At 48.3% G+C, this 22,251-nt stretch overlaps 1 protein-coding gene across 3 annotated transcripts in view; it reads left to right on the top strand.

Moving 5' to 3' along the window:
- Positions 1-21,361, top strand: part of FAM168A (family with sequence similarity 168 member A) — a 127,594-nt gene extending 106,233 nt beyond the window's left edge. For all 3 annotated transcript variants that reach the window (XM_084226241.1, XM_084226243.1, XM_084226242.1), the window contains 6 exons: positions 5,831-5,911; positions 10,783-10,908; positions 13,153-13,295; positions 14,327-14,501; positions 15,816-15,945; positions 16,637-21,361. In XM_084226241.1, the coding sequence (XP_084082367.1) occupies positions 5,831-5,911; positions 10,783-10,908; positions 13,153-13,295; positions 14,327-14,501; positions 15,816-15,928 (638 nt within the window). In that variant the 3' untranslated portion in view covers positions 15,929-15,945; positions 16,637-21,361. The remainder of the gene's footprint in view (positions 1-5,830; positions 5,912-10,782; positions 10,909-13,152; positions 13,296-14,326; positions 14,502-15,815; positions 15,946-16,636) is intronic.
- The last annotated feature ends 890 nt before the right edge of the window (positions 21,362-22,251 follow it).

Genomic DNA, 22,251 nt, shown 5'->3' with positions numbered 1-22,251 from the left:
TTACCTGGCTGCTTCTAGGGGCCTCGGGAGAGGTTTGGGTAGAACTTGCCATGGAAATGTCAAATGGATCAGTGTGATGAGGGAAGAAAGGAAAGGTTATCCCATCCTGCCTGCCCTGAGCTGGCAGAGCAGGATTCACCCAGAGATGTTTTAAACAGTTCCCACGAGCAGGGAAGGTCTGGCACTGCCCTGTGTGAGAAGGTCAGAGGTCACCTCCCTAAATCCCGTGTGCTGAGGGATGTTCCAAAAGGCAGGAGGAGATGCACAGCCTAAGCCTGGAGCTCTGCAGCTGTGAGAGGAGCCAGGCAGGCTGGGAAGATCCTTTTGGAATGAGATTGGCTGCTGCCATGGGAAGCAAGCCTTGATGACACCCCTGCTGCGAGTCCTTTGGGAAATGCTGGAGCTCTTCCTCTCTGGAGGAGGCTGGTTTCTGCTGCAGGAGGAGTTCCCAGATGTCCCCCTCAGCTCCTTTCCCCACGTCCCCTCTCCATCACATCTCCAGGCACGTTCTTTCCGGTGTCGCTGCTCCCAGCAATCAACCTTCAAGAGCCTTTCCTGCAAGTCTGGCTGGTGGAGGCTTCAGTGGAGCTGTGCCAGGGAGCCTACATGGTGTCTGCTCTCTCATTTCTCACTTCTGGGGTAATTCCTCAAGTACCAAATCCGCACATCATTCATTTCCCAACGTGTGATTTTCTGCAGCAATGAATTCCCAATCGCTCGAAAGGGAATGGATTTACAGCTGCGAGTAGTCGGAGGCATGAAGCTGCTCACGTTTTTGTCCTGAGAAGGTGCTTGTAAATCCTGTTTTTGAGGAGTTTCTGAGGGCTGGGCACTAAAGAATGAGAAATGCTGGATAGGCTTAAAATAGAACGTGAAAGTGTTTTGCAGGGGAAAATGCTTTGGCTCCATCTGGCTGACCTGAGGAGGTGATCATAAAGCAGAAATGTTCCTGGGGCTGCTGCAGCTTCAAAGCTGTCACTCAGCAGAAACAAAGGGCTGGACAGTGGCTAAGGGGGTTTAGAGGGAGGACTTTTAAAACAGAAGCACAGAATCAGGTTGGAAAAGCCCTCCAAGAGCACTGAGGGCAGCCATTTCCCCAGAACTGCCAAAGCCACCGCTGCCCCGTGTCCCCAAGCACCACATCCTCGTGTCTTCAGGCATGGGGACTCCCCTGTGCCTTGGGCAGCAGATTTACCTCCTATTTATCTCATACTATCTCAGATTTATCTCATATTTACCCACCTCAGAGCAATGAATGCCACAAGAGGGACAGTTCTGTGTGGCTGCCTGCCTCCTCCTTCCAGGGACTGCTGGTGGTTAATTGAGCTCTCAGTTGCAGCAAGTGTGGAGCTGGAGTCCTTGGCAGCTCAAGGAGTTGAAGTGTGGTTTTATAGCGCTTTGTCCTGCCCTTAGATAAGGGACTTTATCGTCCTGTAAAAATCCTTGTGACATGGCCACTCTCAGGAGTCTGTGCTGCTTGAGACTGGTGAAGGAAAAGAATGAAGGGGAATATTTTGTTTTGTAAATTAATGTCAGCTGCTCATAGCTATTAAGGCCTTGATCAGATAATGGTCAATGAAACTACTCTTGAAAAAGTGAAATGGCACATTCTGGAATTCAGTGCTGGAAGTGACGATTCCCAGGGGGTGGGAGGCTGAGACCACGGACCAAGCATGGGCTCTGTAGCCAAGGAGAAGCAAATTCTCTTTCAAGAATTTCAAGAGAACATTCAGAGCTTTAGCACTTGTGTATTATCATGGTTTGGGTGTTATTTAGATTATTTTGATACAGAAACATTTAAAATACATGAAAAATTAAAGATGGCTTTTAAATACCTACTTGATGCAGCCCCATGTGCTTTTTGCTTTGCACAGTTATTGTGTGGTGATTTTTAAAGCAGCTCAGCCAGTGCTTCCCAAAGCTGGAGTGCTGTGTGTTTTCCCTGGGGAGGAGATTAAATGAACACTGCCTTTCTTACTCCTATTGATTGTGGAGATGATATTAAATTAAAATAAGCCACAAAACAACTTTGGATTTCTTCTACGAGGAATCTAATAAATTTTGTTCAATATTTTTCATCTCATTTTCTTTCCTTCTGCACCAGTGCAAGGCCTCAAGCCCAGAAGAGACAGAGTCCTGTCATGTGCAGATCCATAGGAAGTAAAGGATATTTTCTTTCTGTTCCTGACATTATATGTCAAGTTGGTTTGAGCCTCTTGCTGTTATTTTTCATTCAAGGTGACCAGGCAGGACAGACATGGCAGGAGGGGAGCACTGTCAGCAGCAAGAACAGGAATTTACAGGAGGTGTCTTGGGTTTTCCAGGGGGAAAATCAGAGCAGGCTGCTGCACGCTTTGGTGTTGTCACCTCTCCTGAGATTATTCCTGGTTGTTGGGTCCAGACTTTGTTTGGTACCCAAGGGAATGTAAGGCATGGGGACCATCATGGGGGAGCACAGCTTTTTCTTCCATGTGGGAGCTGATTTGGAATTATTTGGGGGGTGAAGAAGAGCCAAGAAACAAATCCTAAAGGCTCAAACCCAATAGGATATAAAAATTATAGGATTATGGAGTAGTTTTGAGTCAGAAGAGACTTTTTAAAGGTCATCCAGTGTCCATGGGCAGGAACATCTTCCACTGTCCCAGGCTGCTCCAAGCCCCAACATCCAACCTGGTCTTGGACACCTCCAGGCATCCAGGGGCAGCCACAGCTTCTCTGGGCACCCTGTGCCAATGTTTTATCACCCTCATTGTAAGAAATGTCATCCTCATATCTAATCTAAATCAAGCCTCCTGCAGTTTGAAACCTTTCCCTTTGTCCAATCACAACAGGCCCTGCTAAATAAAAAATGCCTCATGTATTTTTAAACCTGCTGGATTTTGAGTGCTGGGAATTTCCAGGCATGTTTCTTCTGGCACAAATTGCCCTAGATTCTGCTACTTTCTTATTTTTCACTATGTCCAAAAAAAAGGAGCAATCCACACTAATTTTCCTGTACCTTCCAATCTCTGCTTTGCCTTAAAATAGAAAGGACAAGTTTTCTTGCTGGAGGTCAGCACTTATCAAAGTTTATGAGATCAGAGTGGAAGATAGTGCAGAGCAGGGCTCCTTTTTGCATCCAGAGCTATTAAAGCTTCCTTGATAGAAATCGTATTTATTTGAGCTGAAATGAATGCAAACCCAGCCATAACTTACCTGCAGAACAACAAAAGACACCACGGTAAGGAAGAGTCCTGCCAAGCAGAAAATAAATCCAAAAAAAGGAGACAAACCAGTGAAGTCTCCAGCCCTGGAGGGTTTTAAAATGGCTGTGGATGTGGCACTTGGGGACATGGGTCAGTGGTGGCCTTGGCAGTGCTGGGGTGGGCTTGGACCTGATGGTCCTGAAGGTCTTTTCCCAGTGAAACAATTCTGTGATTCTATAAATGCACAGTTGCCTCCATCTGCCTGAAATAAATCCTTCAGTACTCAGCTGGATGGAAAATCTTACCCAAAACCTCGCTTTTCTTGTGGTCTTATTTCAGACTCTTTTTCTAAGGTATTATCCCAACGTTGCAAACTTTGGTCTGAGTAGAGGAGGTTTTTTTCCCTGATTTTGACAGTGGGTGAGTGCTGGTGGCACCTCAGAGGGCACAGGTGAAACATTTGTGACAGTACAGGACTGTGTTTGTCATGGCTGGTGACTGAGGACTGGTAATTAAGGATTATTACCAAAGACTGCAGCAGTTTGGGGGATTTAGGCTTGTTTGGGGGGATTTTCCAGCAGCAAAGGTCAGAAGAACCTCTTGGAGCCCCAAGAGCCTGCCATCTAGATCCCTTGCAAGTGGGCAGGGGACTTCCCAACACCAGGGCACACACAGCCATCGCCATCTGTGCCCATGGCAGGGAATTGGGATGGTCTTTGAGGCCCCTTCCAACCCCAACCAGTCTGGGATTCCACTAAACCACGTGCCAGAAAGATAAAACCCCATGGAGAAACACAGGAAAATACACAATTTTAGGGAAAATACACTTCAAGAAGTGAGCTGGGGTTGGTTTAGCACCCCTGGCCAGATTGTCAGGGGGAAACAGGAAGAGTGTGGAGCAATGGATGTCCTGGAAAAGACCGGGCTGTCTTCTAATGAACTGGAGAGAAGAGATATTTCTGATTTAAGATCCTCATCATTAATGCTCTGCTTGCAATCACTGGATCTGCAAATAACTTTCTAAGGAGCTCCTTGATTGCTGAAAGGGTTTAGATATTCCTGGGTACGATGAAAACACAGTTCTGTGTATCCTAAAAAACAACAAAAAAATCTGTTAAACTGCTGCTTATCCAACATTAACTACAGCAATTTTTAATTAACCTGATTTAGAAGCCAAATATATCACTGATGAAAATGAGAGGGTAGAACATCCAGTCATTATTCCAGTACAGTGGCCATGATTGTTGAATTAGATTTATTCAAATGAACCTCAACATTTTGCCACAGAAGTCAGTGGTGCCAGGGTTTGGGAGCAGTGGGATTTGGGGTGTGGGAGGGGGGACTGTGCTGCGGCTCTTTTGGTGCTCAGAAGAGGGAAATACAGACCCATGCTGGCTTTTATTTAATAGAATAAAATATTAAAAAAGATGGGTGTAAATCCACTGCTAATTACCTCCTTCCAGCTTTGCTGGCAGCCAACAGGCAGTATCAGTGGGGCTTGGCATGGAAACACTCTCCAAGGGCCATTGCATTGGCTCTGCTCTGGGATGGTGGCCAAGGGGACACACAGATAAACTGAGTGGTGACACACAGCAGAGCCAAATTGTCCACCAGCAAAGCAGGGTTAACGTGTCCTGTTTCCTCTGCCAGGGGGGTTTACTCAGCAGCACCTAAGGAGGATGGAGTTATTCAGGTGTTGCTCTTTTCTGTAGGGAAAACCTGAAAGAAATTGAAGGAAATGAAAAGCAAAATGGTGAGCAGTGACAGGACCTCAGGGAAGAGCTGGAGCTGTACCAGGGGAGGCTTAGGCTGGATTTTAGGAAAGGTTCTTTCCCCAGATGGTCCTTGGGGTCCCTTCCAGCTCAGGACATTGTGTGATTCTGTGGGAAAGGAGCAGGCCAAGGTGCAGAGGTTGTGGCTGGGCTCTCCACAGAGGGCAGGAATTTCCAGTGAAGTAGGAGTTGGATGCTGGACACCCGCACTGTGTGGGTGCACACAGGCTCCGGGGTGTGCCACGATTTCCAGCCCCCCACTTCCATCACACAGTTCCCCTGAACTCCCTCTGACCTCTCCCAGTGAGGCTGATGCAAGCTGAAGATGCTCTGCAGCCCTGCCCAAAGTGCCCATTAAACCCTGCCTGGCTCCAAAGGGTCCTTCCAGGTGGCCTGGCAGGTAATTAGGTCCCTCCTGGGAACAGCACTTGTGCAGCCATGGGTGAATCCAAGGCTGGCATGTTTTCCTGCAGGATCCTTGCCTTCCCTTCAGCAAGAAACTCTGCTTAGTGGAAGTGCTGAGCTCTCCAAAGTGCTGCCACGCAGCCCAGGAAACCTTTCCAATATTGCTGTGCTGGTGGGCTTTTGTACATGAATTCCACGCTCAGAGTATGGGTTTTCCCAGCAGTTTTCTCCACAGCACAGTGTGCACACCTGCATTCTGCATTCTGATCCTTGTTTCCTACAGAAGTAAGGATGAAATATTGATGATGCCACATGTGGAGCACATTCATGGTCCTTCCTGTCCCCAGAGAATCCAGCTGTGTTTTCCCTCGGTGGCTTCTGTGCTCTCACAGGTTGTTTATTGCTCTTCAGGGGTGCCATCCTTGCTTGATTGATGAAATCCTCATGGCTGTTTTCCTCTCCTTTCAGGTTATCCGACAGGCTATCCCACTGCTGCCCCAGCCTACAATCCCAACATGTATCCAACCAGCAGCCCCGGCTACGCCCCAGGTAAAAACCCTGAGAAAGGCCTGAGAACATTCCTTGCTCATCCATTTCCAAGCACACTCTGCAGAAGAAAAATAATATCTCACCCTTCAATTCGACTTTTGGTTGCTTGAGATGTTTATTTTGAGTGGTGTTGCCTCAGAAGAGCTGCAGGATTTTAGCACTTCCAAATGAAGCTGCCTTTTGAGCTCAGTGTGCAGCAGAAGAGCTGCTTGCATAAGGAACACAAAGCTGGACTTTGTGCCGGTCTTGCTAAACCCCCTCTTCCCCTTAATTGCCAAGTTTTCAGTCTCCCAGTTGTCAAAAAATCAGTGGATCCCCAGGCTCAGGTGCTTTCCAAGGCTGATGAAACAGGAATGAGGGGTTTGCGGCCAAAATCTTTCGGTTTTGTCTTCTTCACATCACAGTTTACACATATTCCATAAAACTGTTTATTGTGGATGATTCTGGAAGGGATCTGTTGTGTTTTGTTTGGGTTTATGTGCTTTTAATAAGGTCTTTAGTTGCATTTCTTCCCATTAAAGCCTTGACATGGAACATGAAACAATTTTTGTTCCCCTGGATTTGTGCTGGCCACCCTCCTTTCCCCTGAAGGATAAAGCACTGGAGGAATTAAATGAAAACAACTCCACAGAATAAGAAAAAGCCCATAAATTTATTAGTAGCTTGTGCTGCCAGAGGCTGGCAATGTCCTCCCTGCTCAGCCAGGAATGTAAAATACTGCAGCATTCTGGCATTTTGGCCTGGATATTACAAAATGTCACTTGTCCCCAGTTGTGCAGGCAGCAGCTCCTCCCCTGAGTGGGCACATGGCCAAGGGAACACCCAAGTGAGAGGAAACCCCAAATCACTGAAGGGTAGGGATTTTAGGGGTTCTGAGTTGCTTCTTGTACATCTTAGACACCATTTAACAATTTCCAGCTTGGAAATCTCCTGATGTCCAGAGAGATGACAGGTCATTTTTTATGGAGAACAAAAACCTTCCAGTGGTTTGCCCAGCTAAGCTCTAAGCTAGCAAGGAAACTATGAAAATTAAAATTCAGAAATTAAAATTGGAATGAAAATGCTGAAACTTTTAGAGTGTTTCCCATAAATCATGAGGGCAAGTTGGAGAGACCTGGTTTAGGTAAAGGTGTCCCTGCCCAAGGCACAGGGTTGGAACTGGATTGTCCTTAAGGTCCCTTCCAACCCAAACCATTCTGTGATTCTGTTATAACCAATTTTTGCAGCTCTTGACATCAATACCATTTCATATCACAGCAGGATTTCAAACCATTTTAACCACTCTGGGAAGCAGGAGCAGGCTCTGCTGCTCAGGACTTCCCAACACCACACTCAGTGGTCTCTTCTCAATGGAAAGCAGACTTCCAGGAGGAAAAAAATAAGAGATTTTGAGAGCTAACTGATGGAAAAGAAGTGCCATAAAATCTCCCAGCACTGGGGACATGTGACAGAGTGACAGCATCCTCAACTGTGTTAAATGGAATTGGGCTAAGCTAATTCTGTGGTTCAGTGGCTGAGCTAAAACCTTCATCAGTACAGAGAGTGTTCCCTCAAATTGAAGGAGCTGCTGTCACACAGGAGGCTGGAAAAAGCCTGGAGAGGAATGTGCTCCTGGTGTCCTTCAAACACACTGGGAATGAGCTTGGGGGTTAAAATCTTGGGCTTCTCAAACAGCAGACTAATTCTGAATATGTTTTTAAGGGGTTTTAGACATTGAGTCTAAAAAAGAAAGAGATGCAGCATGTTCCCAGCAGAATAACTGCTCCTGAACATCCCATCCATGGACAAGGTCCTGTTCCAAAGCTCCCAGGCTGGGCAGGAGGTGGTTCCTGCTGGCAGAAATCCCTCCAGCTCACTAAAAAACAGTCACAAACCCAGGGTTCATCTGATTCTCCAGATGGAGATTACCCAGGGAATTACCAGGTGCCCCTCAGTACTGCTTGGAACAGAGGTTCTCTTGGGTGGGGAAGAGCTTGTGGTTTCTGAATTCTTGGGAGGTACCTGCAAGCAAGGTCTCTTGAACAGAGCCATTCTGTCCCAGCTTGATCACCCTCTCTGCTCCACCCTGAAGATGCTCCTGCTCCCACTCGGATGTCTCTTGCCTCAAACCTCATGAATTTTGCTGGATTCCCTGCAAAGTCTTGGCAGGAGATCAACCCCTGAGTGAAGATAATTCCAGTTTTCAAATCCCACCTGCTTTTGTCCTTGAGGTTCTCCAAACACTCCCTGATGCTTCACTGGAAGTCAGCCATGCTCATGCTCTTCTCTTGTCCTCGTGGTTCCCAAAATCTTGGGATCCACGTGGGAAATTAAATGATGTAGTGACCTAAGCTTTGCAACAGCATCAGAAAGAAACAAGGAGAGGAACTTGGAGAAGTCTGGAATCCCCTTGGTCCAGCCCTCCAGTGAGGAAAGGGAAATGGTGACTGGAGCCAGTCTTGATTTTTCCTTCTCCCAATGCCAGGTTTCTAGTAGATATTTGCTGGTGTTTGAGCCCAAAGGATGTTAAATTATTCCCCTGATTATTCCAAAGGAGCCTTGCGAGCAAGGGCATGAGTTGGACTGGATGGTCCTCGTTGATCCCTCCCAACTCAGGATGTTTTGTGATTCTATCAATTCCTTTCCATTCCACTTCAAGTCCCTGCCTCGTGTGATTTTCCTGCTGCATTTTCCACAGTTTTTAAAGGGACACAAGGCAAAACACAGCATTGCAAACTCATGCTTGCAATAAGCCTGGTTTTTCAGGACACTGTTCTTAAAAAATCCCTTTTAAGTATGCAGAAATGAGCATCTAAAATCACTCTGCTGCAAGAAACACAATTAAAAAAAAATAAAATCGTGTATGTCTTCATTATGCCTGGTGCATGTTCCCTCGCAGGCATTCTGTCTTGCTCATGGTTGTTTTGTTTTAACTTCCTTCATTAAAGCCTCCCTTTTTTATTTTCCTGAAAGTAGGACACGCACTTTGCTCGTGGAGGCTGGCTGAGGCTGGAGCTGTGTTTATTAATAATGCAGGGCAGGAGTAATGGCTTTGCCCTTACAGAGCAGGACTGAAATCAGCCTCAGAAATGAGGGATCTGTGTGGAAATACCGTGGGACAGGTTGCAGGCTCCAATCCCCCATTCCTGCTTCTGGATCCTGCCTGGAGGAAATGCTGCTTTGCAGAAGGGAGTTGCAGCATCAGCAGTGCTCTGAGCCATCCTCTAGAGGTGCTCACCGACTCTCTGGGGACACCAGTGGGTCCTCTAAGGGGCATCTTGGGGTCTGGAGAGGTGAATATCCTGTAGTGCCTCACCAGGCTTTCCAAGAATAAATGTTCTCATCATTTTGAGGCACTCAGGCACAGGACTGCTGGGGAATTAAGCTTATTGCAAACTTTGTTCAGGGCTGGAGGCTGTATCCATCACAAATGAGGTTGTTTGAGGGAAGCAAGATGTCCTACAATGCTTTGAAAGGGTTCATATTTTTATCTTTTCCACTTAAGATATGTCCTGAACATTCCCACGTTATCTAAAGGTCCTGTCAGAAAAACGGAGCAGTCCCAGTGCTGCAGAGACCCACAGCTCACATTGTTTACTCAGTTCCCACTGGTTGACTTGCCAGGGGTTAAACTGATAATTAAAAAAACTTTTTATTTTATTTATATTTAGGTGAGAGGATAAACCAAATCCAGAAGACACTGGTTGGAGGTAGCCCTTAAATGATATTAGATAGTCATGGCTGGATTGTGATCCCTGTGAATTATTGCAAAGGACCAGGAGGTATTTATGTTCCTGGAAGCCTCCTTGGCCCACCTTTTGTGTAGTTTTAAGTGATGGATTCTCCAAGGATCCGTGATTTTATAAAGAACATGCAGAGCTGTGGCAATCTCCCAGCCATCTCCAACCCAAATTGCCTTGATTTTGTGGCAGGTTTAATGTGGAGAGGGAAAACCACAGAGGAAGGATTTGTGTAACATTGGAATGAATTGTCTCATCAGTCTCAGAGATTAAAACCTCTGTGAAATCCAGAGGCAAAAGTGAATCTGAGTCTGAATAAAAGCATAAGTGAGGGAGTGTTTCTGTGGCAGCGCTGGGAGTTGCTCTCCAGTGTGATGTTCCTGAGTGCAGCCTAGCATGGAAAATAAAGCAAGGCAGCCTGGAAATCCTTAATAACTCCCAAACCTTTGGGAGAGGGCAGACACTTGGAGCAGAAAATGATCAGTGACTGAGTGGAGGAGAAATTGGTCTTGAATCTCTGACTTCCCACAAACCCCCTGGTTTTCTGTTGGAGGAGGAGGAGGGAGGAGCAGGGTTCCACATCTCCAGCAGTGGGGCAGCATCCCGGTGAATCTCACACCCGTGAGTGTCTCCCGCAGCCGCTGATGGCCAGCAAAGCAGCACTGCTGGGTGTCCTCTGTGCTCCACGTTCCTGTCTGAGTCTGGGGGAGTCTCAGGGGGGTTTGGTGGACCAGCAGACCTGCAGCAGTGCTTCTCTCTGGGAGGTGGATTTCCATCCACTGGGATGCGTCGTGCTGCTGCGGGCTGTGGCCCCAGTGCCAATTCCTCCTCAGCCTCCCCAGTCCAGAGGATTGATCCCAATCATTCCCAACTTGTACCCCTCTGACACTCCAGATTTACAGCTGTACCTTCAGAGAGGGTTAATTCAGAGTCTCAGCAGATGTGGAGGGTGTGGAACATCCTTGCTCAGCCGTGGGACTCCAGGAAGATTTCCAAGCCCTGATGAGACGTGAAGTCCCTTCCGTGGGGCTCAGCACCTCGGGGGTAGGAACCTGGAGTGAAGGGATTAACAAGGTGATTCCAGTGTGACATAAGTGTGGGAAGCTGTCTCTCATTGATCTGTGTGACACCTCTTCTCTGTCTCCACTCAAGCCACACTTCTGATGAAGCAGGCCTGGCCCCAGACCTCCTCCTCCTGTGCCACCGAGGGCACCTTCCACCTCCCGGTGGACACCGGCACCGAGAACAGAACCTACCAGGCTTCTTCTGCAGCATTCAGTAAATAAACTTTCCTTCTGGGGGGTTACTGGGTTGGTTTGTGCCCGTTTGCCTCCCCTGCTGGGGGTTGATTTGTGGACAGGGTTATTTGGGATCGCAGAATCAAAGACTAGTTTGGGTTGGGAGGGGATTAAACACCATCTTGCTCCAAGCCTCACGGGCACCTTGCACTAGACCAGGCTGCTCCAAGCCCCATCCAGCCTGGCTTTGATGGATTAAAACCATGAAGGATCGTGAAAAGGAGAGCACTGACCCTCCTGCTGCTCCTGCAGGGGAGGAATTCCAGTGGAGAAGGTGAAACCTCTTTCTTAGCTGAGTGTTTGATCCCTAGGAGCAACCCAGGGTTGTTCACAGGTGTTTATCTCCAAAGGGACATTATTCCCCATTCCCTTAAAACTGAAAGAATTCCAAAATAAAGCCTGATTTTCAAGGATCACTGTTGAAACTCCCACCTTGTCACCCAGGCTGGCTGAGCATGAGCAGGGGGAGGAGATGCCATTGAGGGATCACAGTCAAACAGGCTTTTCCAGTGCAGCCTTGTCATCTCATCCCTGAAGAGGATAAGTAGTGCCTCCAGGAGGGCTGATAAGCTCCCTGATAAACCCTGGGATGCTTTCCCTGGTATGTGGGGTGTCCTATGGCCCCTGCTTAGTCTGGGGCATGAGGGTGTGGGGTCAGAATGTTCCTCACCTTACAGCTACTCCAGAATCCTTTTTCCTTCTAAATCCAATCAATTGCACAACAAGCAGAGAGGAAGAAATGTAATTATTTTTATTCTTTTTTTTACAAAAGGACTTATTAAAAATAAATATTTTTAAAGTCTTTGGGAGACTTTCTCTTGGAAAAAGGATGTCCCTACCATTCCTTGGGGTAGGAGCTGTACAATGGGCACGGTCCAGCCCTTGGAGCAGCTCCGTGGCCTCCTCTGGACTCTCTCCTGCTGTGTCCCCGGGGCTGGAGGCAGCTCTGCAGGTGGGGTCTCAGCTGAGGGAGGCAGAGGGCAGAATTGTGGACATCCTGTCAGTTCCTTGCCCAGCTGAGGAATCCTGCATGTGGTGAAGCCTGGAAACAAGCAGCAACACAAAATTCCCCACTGAGCTCTTTCCCCCCCCCAGAAGAAGCCTTTTATAGAAAAACATTTCTGTGCAACCCAGGGCACTTGTGAGCTGCAGGATCAATAAGGCTGAGATTTCTCGAGTGACATGAAGGATTTAATGAGCAATTTTAATAGAAGCTGGAGCTTAAAGGCTCGCTGCTGCTGAACCACACAGCGGCAGCAGCACGGGCCAAGCCAGCCTAATCCTAATAAGGTGTTAGTCATAATTAGGTTTTAAAATTATCTGCCAGACAGAGAGGAGTCTCCATCATCTTGTGTCATTAAACCTTGTTTTCACATTGTTTTACCTGCAGGTTATTCTGTTTTCCCCCCAGTTTATAAACACAGCAGATTACATCTGCCTGGGTTATTGTGTTTTAATACCTTTTTAATATAGGAGATAAATTGTCCGTGATTCATCAATCAGGAAACACTGCAAGTCTTGGTATTCAAAGTGGTGAAACCACACAGGCTTGAGCAGGTCCACACCTCTAGACACCCCTCAGAAATGAAGTGTGACACTGAGAACTGGCAGCCTCTGAGGTATTTGTTTGAAAAAACAAGTTCAGAATAGAGAGAAAAATCCATTAAATGTAAAGCCAGGAGGTTGGTTGGTCTGTGGCTGACGCTGGGCTCCTGGAGGAGTCCTCATGGAGGAGGCTGCACTTCTGCTCTGATCAATATTTCAAACCTTTTCCACTTCTCATTCGAAGATGGTTGCTCTCCTGCTAAGTGAGTGAGGAAGAGAGTCACAGCTATTCCCCTTGTTAATTAACACCTATTTTTCCAATCTGCAGTAATCAGGAGGGGGTGAGATGCTGTTTGGGAGTTCCTAAAAGCTCCATGCGTTCTTCACCCTGTTTCAGTGCCTGGAGGATGACGTCGGATATTAGACTTGAAATCTTGGCCATCTCTAATTGCTGAACACTGGTGGAGTAAATAAGTTAAATATAATTGAGTTAAATATATTTGAGCAAATAAGTTAAATACATTTGAGTGTTTTGGCTGGGCTGAGCCTTGCCTTCTCCTCTCCATCTCACGCAGTCTTCAGGGCCCATTTGCTCGGGAGATGGTTTCTCCCAGCCCTCCTGCCAGCCCTGAGCAGCCATGCCAGGCCCTGACTGGCCCCCCTCTTGTGTCTGTGGCAGGGTACACCGCAGGGACTCCCTACAAGGTGCCACCAACCCAGAGTAACAACGCCCCTCCTCCCTACTCGCCGTCTCCGAACCCGTACCAGACTGCGATGTACCCCATCAGAAGTGCCTACCCACAGCAGAACCTGTACACCCAGGTAGGTGCCACCTCCTGTCCCCATCAGAAGTGCCTACCCACAGCAGAGCCTGTACACCCAGGCAGGTGCCACCTCCTGTCCCCTCAGCCATGCCCCAACACACCCGAGTCCATTGCAGTCCATCCCACCCCTGCACGCTGGTTCTTCTCCAATCCCAGCCACAGAATCTGCTATTTGTCCCATGGACCTTTGTAGCTCCTGAAAGAAAGAAGTGATGGAATAGTTGCCCTGCACCTCCTTCTCCCTTTAATTCAGACCTTCAGAGGTTCTCTAATGGGGCTTTCACTAATGCACAATAAAATCTCCCTTTTGCTAATTCAAATCCTTGGTTTTTTCCTCCCATGCCTGGTTTGCAGATCCTTACAGTGCTGCTGCCTGTCCTGGACACAGCAGCTCTCTCCCTTGTGCATCTCCTGGTGGATGGATCAACTCCTTGACTGTTGATTCCCTCCTCATGTATACCCCATATCCACAGGTTCAGGTGTCTAGGTGGTGCCTCAGGTTTTAGTTTTCATGTTTTTCAGATTCTGTTCTGCCTAGCTGTGTAGTTCTGAGCTTCATATTAAGTGTTGGTAAGCTCTCTTCACAGAGTAGGTAGACAAAACAATTCCTTTTCTAGCTGGGGACCAAGGATGATCCAAATTTCAGGCCCAAGAGCACAAACAACAGGGAAATGAAGAGAGAAAACAAGAAGGATGGGACTTAACCCCAATATTAACCCCAATATGCAAAGGGACCAGAACTTATAAAAGTGAGAGTCCTCATGACTGGTCATCCATTTTGGGACCATTTTGGTTCATCTCGGGTGCAGCCCTGGCTGGGCTCTTGTGCTGCTAAGGTGGATCCAAAGGAGATCCTTTGAATGAATTCCTACTTTAGCTCTGTCCAGCTATCACAGGCACAGGAGCTCATCCGTGGGAACACCACCCACCAGCCCTTGGGCAGCGCTCCAGTTACAGAACCGAGGACTCCTTAGGTCGTGAAAAAACCTGGAATGATGGTGGGATTCTCTTTCTCCCCTTCTCCAACAGGGAGCTTATTACACCCAGCCCGTGTACGCAGCCCAGCCTCACGTCATCCACCACACCACGGTGGTGCAGCCCAACAGCATCCCCTCGGCCATCTACCCCGCGCCGGTGGCCGCGCCCCGCACCAACGGCGTGGCCATGGGCATGGTGGCTGGCACCACCATGGCAATGTCAGCAGGTAAGGAGACACCCCTTCCCGTGGGCAAAAAAACTCCCCCTGCGTCCCAAGTGCCGCCTCGCTTCACCTGCTGGTTTTGCTCGCTGGGTACTGCTCCTGTGCAGGCAAAAATGCAGTGGTTTGCCCCAAATCCTGATCTGATTCAGCAGAGGAGACCTTTGGTTTGGCTCACTCCTGCATCCTTAGATTGTTCTGTATCCTTAAATATATTGTCCCTTCCTCTGTCTGTTCTGTAAATGAAGGAATAACCAGGTTAGTTCATCCTCAAGTAGTTGTATTTCCCTCAAGCTCTTTTTTTAAAGACACTTACGGTCATGTTTTTGTTTGACAAAATGAATGTTAACCTTGTTTTATCTCTACCAATTCCTCTACATTTTACATGCAGATTCTAACTGCAATTAATAGCACATTAAGTAAGATGGGGCTGGTTTTATTTTTTCGAAAGCCTGTATTTTTCTCCTTAACAATTCTTAGGATTGTATATTGAATTATGCCAAGAAATGCATCATTCATCCTTTTGCATCTGCATTAGCTGTGAAATAGGAATCTGTAATGGGACACAATCCCTATTCCAAGCGGAGATATTGCAGCCTGGATGTGACAAGAACCACTCTGAGAGATTTACTGTTGCTTATATTGAGAAGTGGATAAATGTAATTAATGCATGTGGCATGTGTTAGAATTTCATTAATAACATTTGTAGAGAGATACCCAGAAGCTGAGAATTTGGTTTGAGCACCCAGTTGCTCCCAGAACAGAGTAGTCTAGGGCTGTGTCCTCCCTCCCCATGAAGACACTGTGTAAATTCTGACCTAAAATCCCTCTGTTGACCGGCTGCAGACTTAAAAAAAGGCTCATCTTAATTTTCCCTGGCGATTTGTTGGGTTCTTTCCCTCATCTCCCTTTGCATCCCTCGTGCCTTCCAGTTTGTTTCAGATCTGTGCAGTGATTTGCTGTCCCAGTTTAGCCCAGTGCTTTCAGCAGGTAGATGTCAGCAGTTTGTGGCCAGCTTTGCTTCCTGTCTTTAGGGACAAGGAACGCTGGAAAAAAACCAAGGAAAACCCTTAAGGTCAAGGGCCAGAGGTAGCATGGAAAATCTGCTGGAACTTCAGCTGTTCTTATCTGTTTGTGGTGCTGGCTGATCCCAGTCACGTGGGTCCCACACCTTCGAATCAGGTCTGGCAGGCAGAAGAATTATCTGGGAAAAGGAGAAAGGGAAAAGGGAAAAGGAGGCAGCTGATGCTGTCCCTGCCACACTGTAGCCACGGACGCCAGCTCCTCTGCTCGGTGCCAAGTGTTTCTCTGTCCCTGCAGGAACCTTGTTGACCACCCCCCAACACACCGCCATCGGAGCACATCCAGTGTCCGTGCCAACGTACAGGGCTCAAGGAACCCCCACCTACAGCTACGTACCTCCACACTGGTAAACCACTGGCCAATCCATGTGAGTGCTGCCTCCAAACCCCATCCAGCCTGACCTTGCACACTTCCAGGGATGGGGCTTCCCTGGGCACCCTGTGCCAGGGCCTCCCCGCCCTCCCAGGGAGGAATTCCTTCCCGGTATCCCACCTAACCCTGCCCTGTTGCAGTTGGAAACCGTTCTCACTGCATTCCCTGACAAAGAGTCCCTCCCCATCTTTGTGTCCCTGGAATATTTCCTTTCCCCTGCTGGGAGATCACGCTGTTCATTAGCACAGGGTTGTTGCGTGCGACAGCCTGTGTGTTCCTGTCATGCCTGGGATCCCAGAAATCCCAGCTGCTTGTTCCTGCAGCCCTCGGCCCATCATGCCCAATTACCAGCACAGGCAGCTGATGGGAACACGATGCTGCCCGTGGAGATCCCATCCAGCCCCGGGGTTATCTAAAATCTCTCCGTGCCACGCAAATTACGCCCGGGCTAATCCTGCCCCTCCCAAATTGCTGTGCAATTAGCAGGGAGCAGCTCATCTGCATATTTGTAATCCTCTGCGTTGGGTACCACCAGCGAGCTGCTGCTTTCCCAGCTCCCTCTCCTGACAGATTGCCCACAGGGACGGTTAAATTCCATATGGATCAGCTCCACGTGGTGCAGGGGTGCAGAGAAGGGGAAAACATCCTTTTAACTCCCTGTTTTTAATGTATTTGCTCTCTTGCAGATCCGGAGTCAAACATTGTATGCAACTACACAAGTCTTACATCGGTGCTGCGGCCGCTGGGCTGCAGCGCCTCGTCTGTTTGCAAGAACAAAAGAAAAAAAAAAAGTGCAAGGGTCACTTTATGCATTCTTTAGTGGTTTTTGTAAAAGCTGCTTTTTCTAATCTTCTGCCTCTTTTTTTCCCCCCTTCCTCCCCCTCCCACATGAATTGTGTAACACACATACTGACACTGAGCAATAGTCGAGTTCTCTCTTCGGTCGTATCATTTGAAAGCTCAGAATCTTCACTTTTCCAGCATTGCCCAGCTGAGTGGTGCAAAGATCCCCCCACTTCTTGTTCGTTTGGGTTCTTTTTGTTATTTTTCTGTTGTCGTTGTTGTTGACAAGAGCCTAGATTTTTTTTGGCTAGTAAGAGTGGTTGATGTTCAGGGTACTATGTGAAAAGCACAGCGCTGGTAGGCAGGCTTATTCCGATTTGGTTTGGGTATTTTTAGTTGAAGAATATAAATTATTCAATCTTTCATAACATATTACAAGAAAATTGGTGTCTTCCAGATAGCTGTCGTGATAGATTATAAATGCATTATCTGCAGTGGAATTCTGAACTCATCCCTTCTTTTTGTAGGAGTAAGAGAATATAAATATAATTAGCGACGTAACACACTTGTCTTAGGAAGCACGAGGACTGGTCACCAGCGGGTCTTTGGTCTGCTTTTTCCAACTGGGCATAGGGATCATGGGTGATGGGAAGGGAGCAGCAGGAAGATGCATGCCCTGGGAGCATCTGGAACCTCTTGGGAAAACAGGATGCTCCCCCTCAGCCGTGTCCTGGGGCAGTGTGAGGGAGAAGGTGGCTCCTTCCTTTTGTGGCTGCTGTTTGCAGGCACAGATGTGCTGGGCAGCTGCTGAGGGAGGCAAGGAGTTGTCCAAAGGTTGGGCTGGAGAGCTTCTCCAGGTCCAAGGGTTGATCTGGGGAGCTTTTCTCAGTTTAGGGTTTGGTCTGAAGAGCTCCTCCACATTTAGGGTTTGGTCTGAGGAGCTCCTCCAGGTTTAGGGTTTGGTCTGAGGAGCTCCTCCAGGTTTAGGGTTTGGTCTGAGGAGCTCCTCCAGGTTCAGGATTTGGTCTGAAGAGCTTCTCCAGAGTATGGTGGTGTGGGAAAAGAGGGTGTCTGGTTGATGGAGATGAGTCTTCAAGGCAGGGTGAGGGCAAGATGGGTGGCTTCAGCTTGCACCCATGGTGTTGGCAGGGCTGAGACCAAACTACACTGCCCCCGTGGCAGTTGAGGTGTCCCCCTCCCATTCTTTGGGTTACAGCTCCAAGACTTCCAGGAGAAGTGTTCATCCAAGCACAAATACCAGCACCATGGAGAAAGGCTGGGGAGGGGGATGATGTCTGGCTGCTCTGCTTGAAGAGGTGGGAGAGGAGGGAGCAATAGCAATAAACACGTCGCCTCCTTCGTGGGAGGGCACCTGAGAAGAGGTGACAGCAGGGAAGGTGATCCACAGTTGACATGGACCAGGATGGGGGACACCAGGCACGCAGAAGCTGTGGGCATCAGGGTCATTTGGGGGGGTTTGGCTTACCTGGAGATGGGGACAGGAAGCTGGTGACATCCCCCTCGGGGTGTCCAAGTAGAGCAATAAGTCCTGAGGGCAGCAGAGGCAGTTTGGATTTGCAGACAATGCTTGTGGCCAGTTTGTTTTTAAATTCTTGTCACTAAACCCAGCATAGAAACAAGGTTTTTGGGACTTTTTTGGGCGGTTTTTTTTTAAGACAAAAGCTTGGTTGGGTTTTGATTTTTGCCTCAAGTGTGCCAAAAGTGTTCCATGCTCTCGGTGGAGTTTCCCAGCTTGGCTTGAGCTCCTGGAGCTCCTTCCCTTGAGCATGGGCCAGGTGGGAAGTAACAAGCCTAGGGATCCCAGGAGGACATTCCCTCCCACTGGTTGGTCCCAGGAGGTTTGTCAGGCTAGGTGTTGGCGTTGGCACTTCTGTTTGGGGGTCATTTGGTTGATTCTGCTGGTTTTGAAGGAAATCTAGAGCAAAGCTCTGGTTGACCTCCTCAGCCTCGAGAGGAACAAAGTGTGGGAAGACTGTGCTGTGGGGTGGGGAAGGGGCACCCTTGGGCTGCACTTTGGGGTGGTATTGAGGGAAAGAAGAAGGAAAAAAGAGAAAAAGAGCCAATTATCAGTGGGTTCCCCATTTGGCTTGGCAAAGCCAAAGATTAGTAAAGAGCAACAGGACCTTGGGAAATAACACCAACACATCATCCTTGCACTGTTTGTAGCACATTGCAGTTAAATCTGGGCCAAAAAATCCCCAGATCCTAAGAACTGAAGGCTTCTGAGATGCCCTTTCTTCCCCTCTCATGCTGACTTTGTGTTACATACCAGGAGCTGTCTGTCAGCATTGAGTCAGGTCTCCCAACGTAATGGCACTCTGGTTTGTGGGGTCCACGAGTTTTGGGATCCCATCCTGGGCTCTGCAAACAACCTGAACCAGCAGACACCATCCCACCACTGTCCCAGACACCCTGCACCACTTCAGGAACCACTCCTAAAATTTTGCCCCTGTGTGGAAAGGACATGTTGGTCTTTCTCCTGGAAGGAAAAGAAACATGAAAGGTGGGGGAGAAAGCCCCAGGAGTGGAGCATGGGATCACCCAGTGTTCCCACTGATGAGCCCTGACACGGGGCAGTTGGGTTTTAATTCCTTTGCTTGGATCAATAGCAGATGCACTGCTCCTTATCCCATTATTCCCAGACAGAAATACCGGTTAACCAAAGTGTGGAGAGGTGAAATATTTGCCACCTGTTGGGCCAGAGGCTTTAGTGAGGACATCTGGTAACCAGCCTTGAGCCGCTGTGTGGAACCAGAGCCACCACACAGTGCCAGGCTTGGGGAGCTCCTTCCCAAGGTGGGGAGATGCTCCCTGCCCCTTCCTTGATGATCCCAAGTCTTTCCCCTTGTCAAGTCTTGGCTTAACTGAGGGTCCTGGGAAGGTCACAATGGGGAACAGTGATGGGGGCCACCAGCTTCTCGAATATTTAATTCCAGCAAAGCTTTGCTGATGTTGGTTAAGGATAAGGGTTTTCCACAGTGAAGGACCACACTGGGCATCAGTGGGAAAGAGCAGGAGGGGTTAAACCGTCCTTAGCAGCCACTGAAGTGTCTGAGATTAAAATTCCAGCTAAAGAAGAAGGAAAAATAACTCTGAACCATTAACCCAGACCTTACCTTTACTTCAAAACACAAGCTGCGATGCAAGATTTGGGGGGAAATAGGATTTTAGTGGTGGTGGTGACCCCCAAAGCCCAGGAGCCCCTTGAAGCCTGAGGCCATCATGCCTCCAAGTGGCTGAACCCTCCAGGCAAGGATTCGCTACTGCAAGTTATGAATACTAAATCACTCAGTTCAGCATAGTTTCAGTTTTGGGATGTAATTCCCAGGAAACGTTATTTAAGGGGTTTGTTTTAATGAGGGATGTTCAGAGCATCAGGTTTTCCTCCAGCCACCAGCATCCCACTGAATCTGGTCCTTCCCAGAGAGATCCCCCCCACCACCGACTCTTTGCCATCCCCTCTGGGAATGTGGGGATGATGTGGTTCCCAGCTGGAGGGCATGAAATGGGATTCTGGTTTTTCAGCAGGGTGGAAAACAACATTTGAGGCTTTATTTTTGGTAAAATCCAACCAGCCAACAATAGCAATAAGAGCTGCTGGATACCCATAAATCCAGGTATTTTTGGTTTGGGGTTTTTTTTAATTGCCAGTATTTTCAGGCCCTCCAACTGTGGTGACCCTCTGCCCACCTTCCCTTCACTTCACTCCCAAGCCAGGATCATCCTCCAAATATTTTCTCTGCTGTGTGTTAGCATTCCCTTAGGGGGAAAAAAAAGAAAATAAAGCCTGTGACAGAGCTTGGGAGGGAGGAAATCCTTGGAAAAGGTGTTTCTGTGGCATGTTGCACTATGGCACTTGGAGATTCTCTGGCAATCAGGTAAAAGAACTTGAGAGAATGTTTGCAGGGCATGAATAGCAAAATTTGTGGTTTGACAGGAGCAATTCCCATTTGGAAGCGCTCGATTGTGCTGCTTGTAGGGAATAATCTTGATGCAACATGGCCACCTGCAGCCTCCCTGCATCCTCCTGCAAGAGATGGAACTGGGAGATGGAATTTTCCAGGGGGAAGAGGGGTTCAGGATCAGGGGAGGGAGTTGTAGGTAAGCATGGCAAGGTGCAGGATCCCACCCAAACCCTCCCATTCCCACAACACGGCCTCAACCCACACCAGGCTCCCACCCTTCTTTCTATGTAATTAATTTTAAATTGATTTCAACCACCAGACCAGCTCCTTTTTAAGTATTATTGGACCTCTTAAATAAAAATAAATACCAAATAAAAATTTCCCTGAAAGAACAGCAACAAAAAAAATTTAAACCCAAGAGTAACCACGTCTTCCAAGTCTACATCTCACAGGTGTGAAGGGAACATGGCCTTGGACTGATGCCCTGGAGAGCCCCACAGCCTCAGTTTGTCCATCTGAAGTGTAAATTTGGGGTTGTTTTCCCGTTTGTTTTCTGTTCTGGTTTTGGTTCTGAAGATCAGGTCGTGATCTCCCTGACAGATTTCAGCCAAGAGTTTGTAACTGTACGATATTTACTGTAAGATGTAGAACATTCGATAACTATTAAAATGTTTCCAAAAAAATTAAATAAATAAATAAAAGAGCCCGAGAGGGTTTGGTGGTTGGTTTTTCGGCACGGTGATGTCGTGGGGAGGTGAATGGGACCGGCCATAAATCCTTTTTTGGGTTGATAGTTGAGGCTGATGGTCTCCAACCCGACCTTGGGTGGGTTATCCCAGTGATCCCAACACGGCCAAGCCAGTGTGATCCCACAGAAGCAATTCCTATGGAAAGTGAAAAATGTGTTATCTGCATGGTGAGCATCACCACCGTGTGCTCCTGAACTGGGACTTTGGAGAGAGGATGGATGGATGAAGGAGACCAGCTTTGCCCAGAGCAATCCACGCCCCAGCTGGGTTGTTGGGAAGAGGGCAGTCATTCTGTGATCCAGTGCTTCATTATCCTGCGATGCTGAGTGCTGGCACCAGGTGATGGAGGGAAATCAGGAGTTCATGATGGTCCTGGAGAGTTCAACAGACCCAGAAGGAGACCATGAAATGGCATCCAGTGCCCTCCGTGCTTCCAGTGGAGCTGTGTGGTGGCATCACGGTTCCCAGAGGTGATGATTCCTGCGGCCACCACCGCCGGCATCGCAGCTCCTGGAGTCACCTTCAATGAGGCCACCGCATCGTGGCCACCATCAGGCCTCAGGGGCAGAGAGCCCTTCTCACCAGCTGAGCGAGATGCTGGATTTGCTGTGCTGCTCTTGGACACCCTGGTGGCAGGCGCAGAGGCTGAGCTGCCACCTCCAGCACTTTGCAGCTCTGAGCAGGACTGGCTTTCACACAATGCCCAGTGTCCTCCACCCCCTCCATGGGGTCTTTGTGGGTGTCACTGACCCCTGAGGCAGCCCCCAGGCCAGGTGCCTGCTGTGGAGGACAAGGGATGGACCACAGGTGAGCCTGGATTGGCCCCTCTGCACCACCCAGGGT

Source organism: Fringilla coelebs (genome assembly GCF_963513975.1).
Source record: "Fringilla coelebs genome assembly, chromosome: 2".
Taxonomy (NCBI): domain Eukaryota; kingdom Metazoa; phylum Chordata; class Aves; order Passeriformes; family Fringillidae; genus Fringilla; species Fringilla coelebs.
Note: the sequence above shows the minus strand (reverse complement) of the source record. Positions and strands in the feature narration are given on the sequence as shown.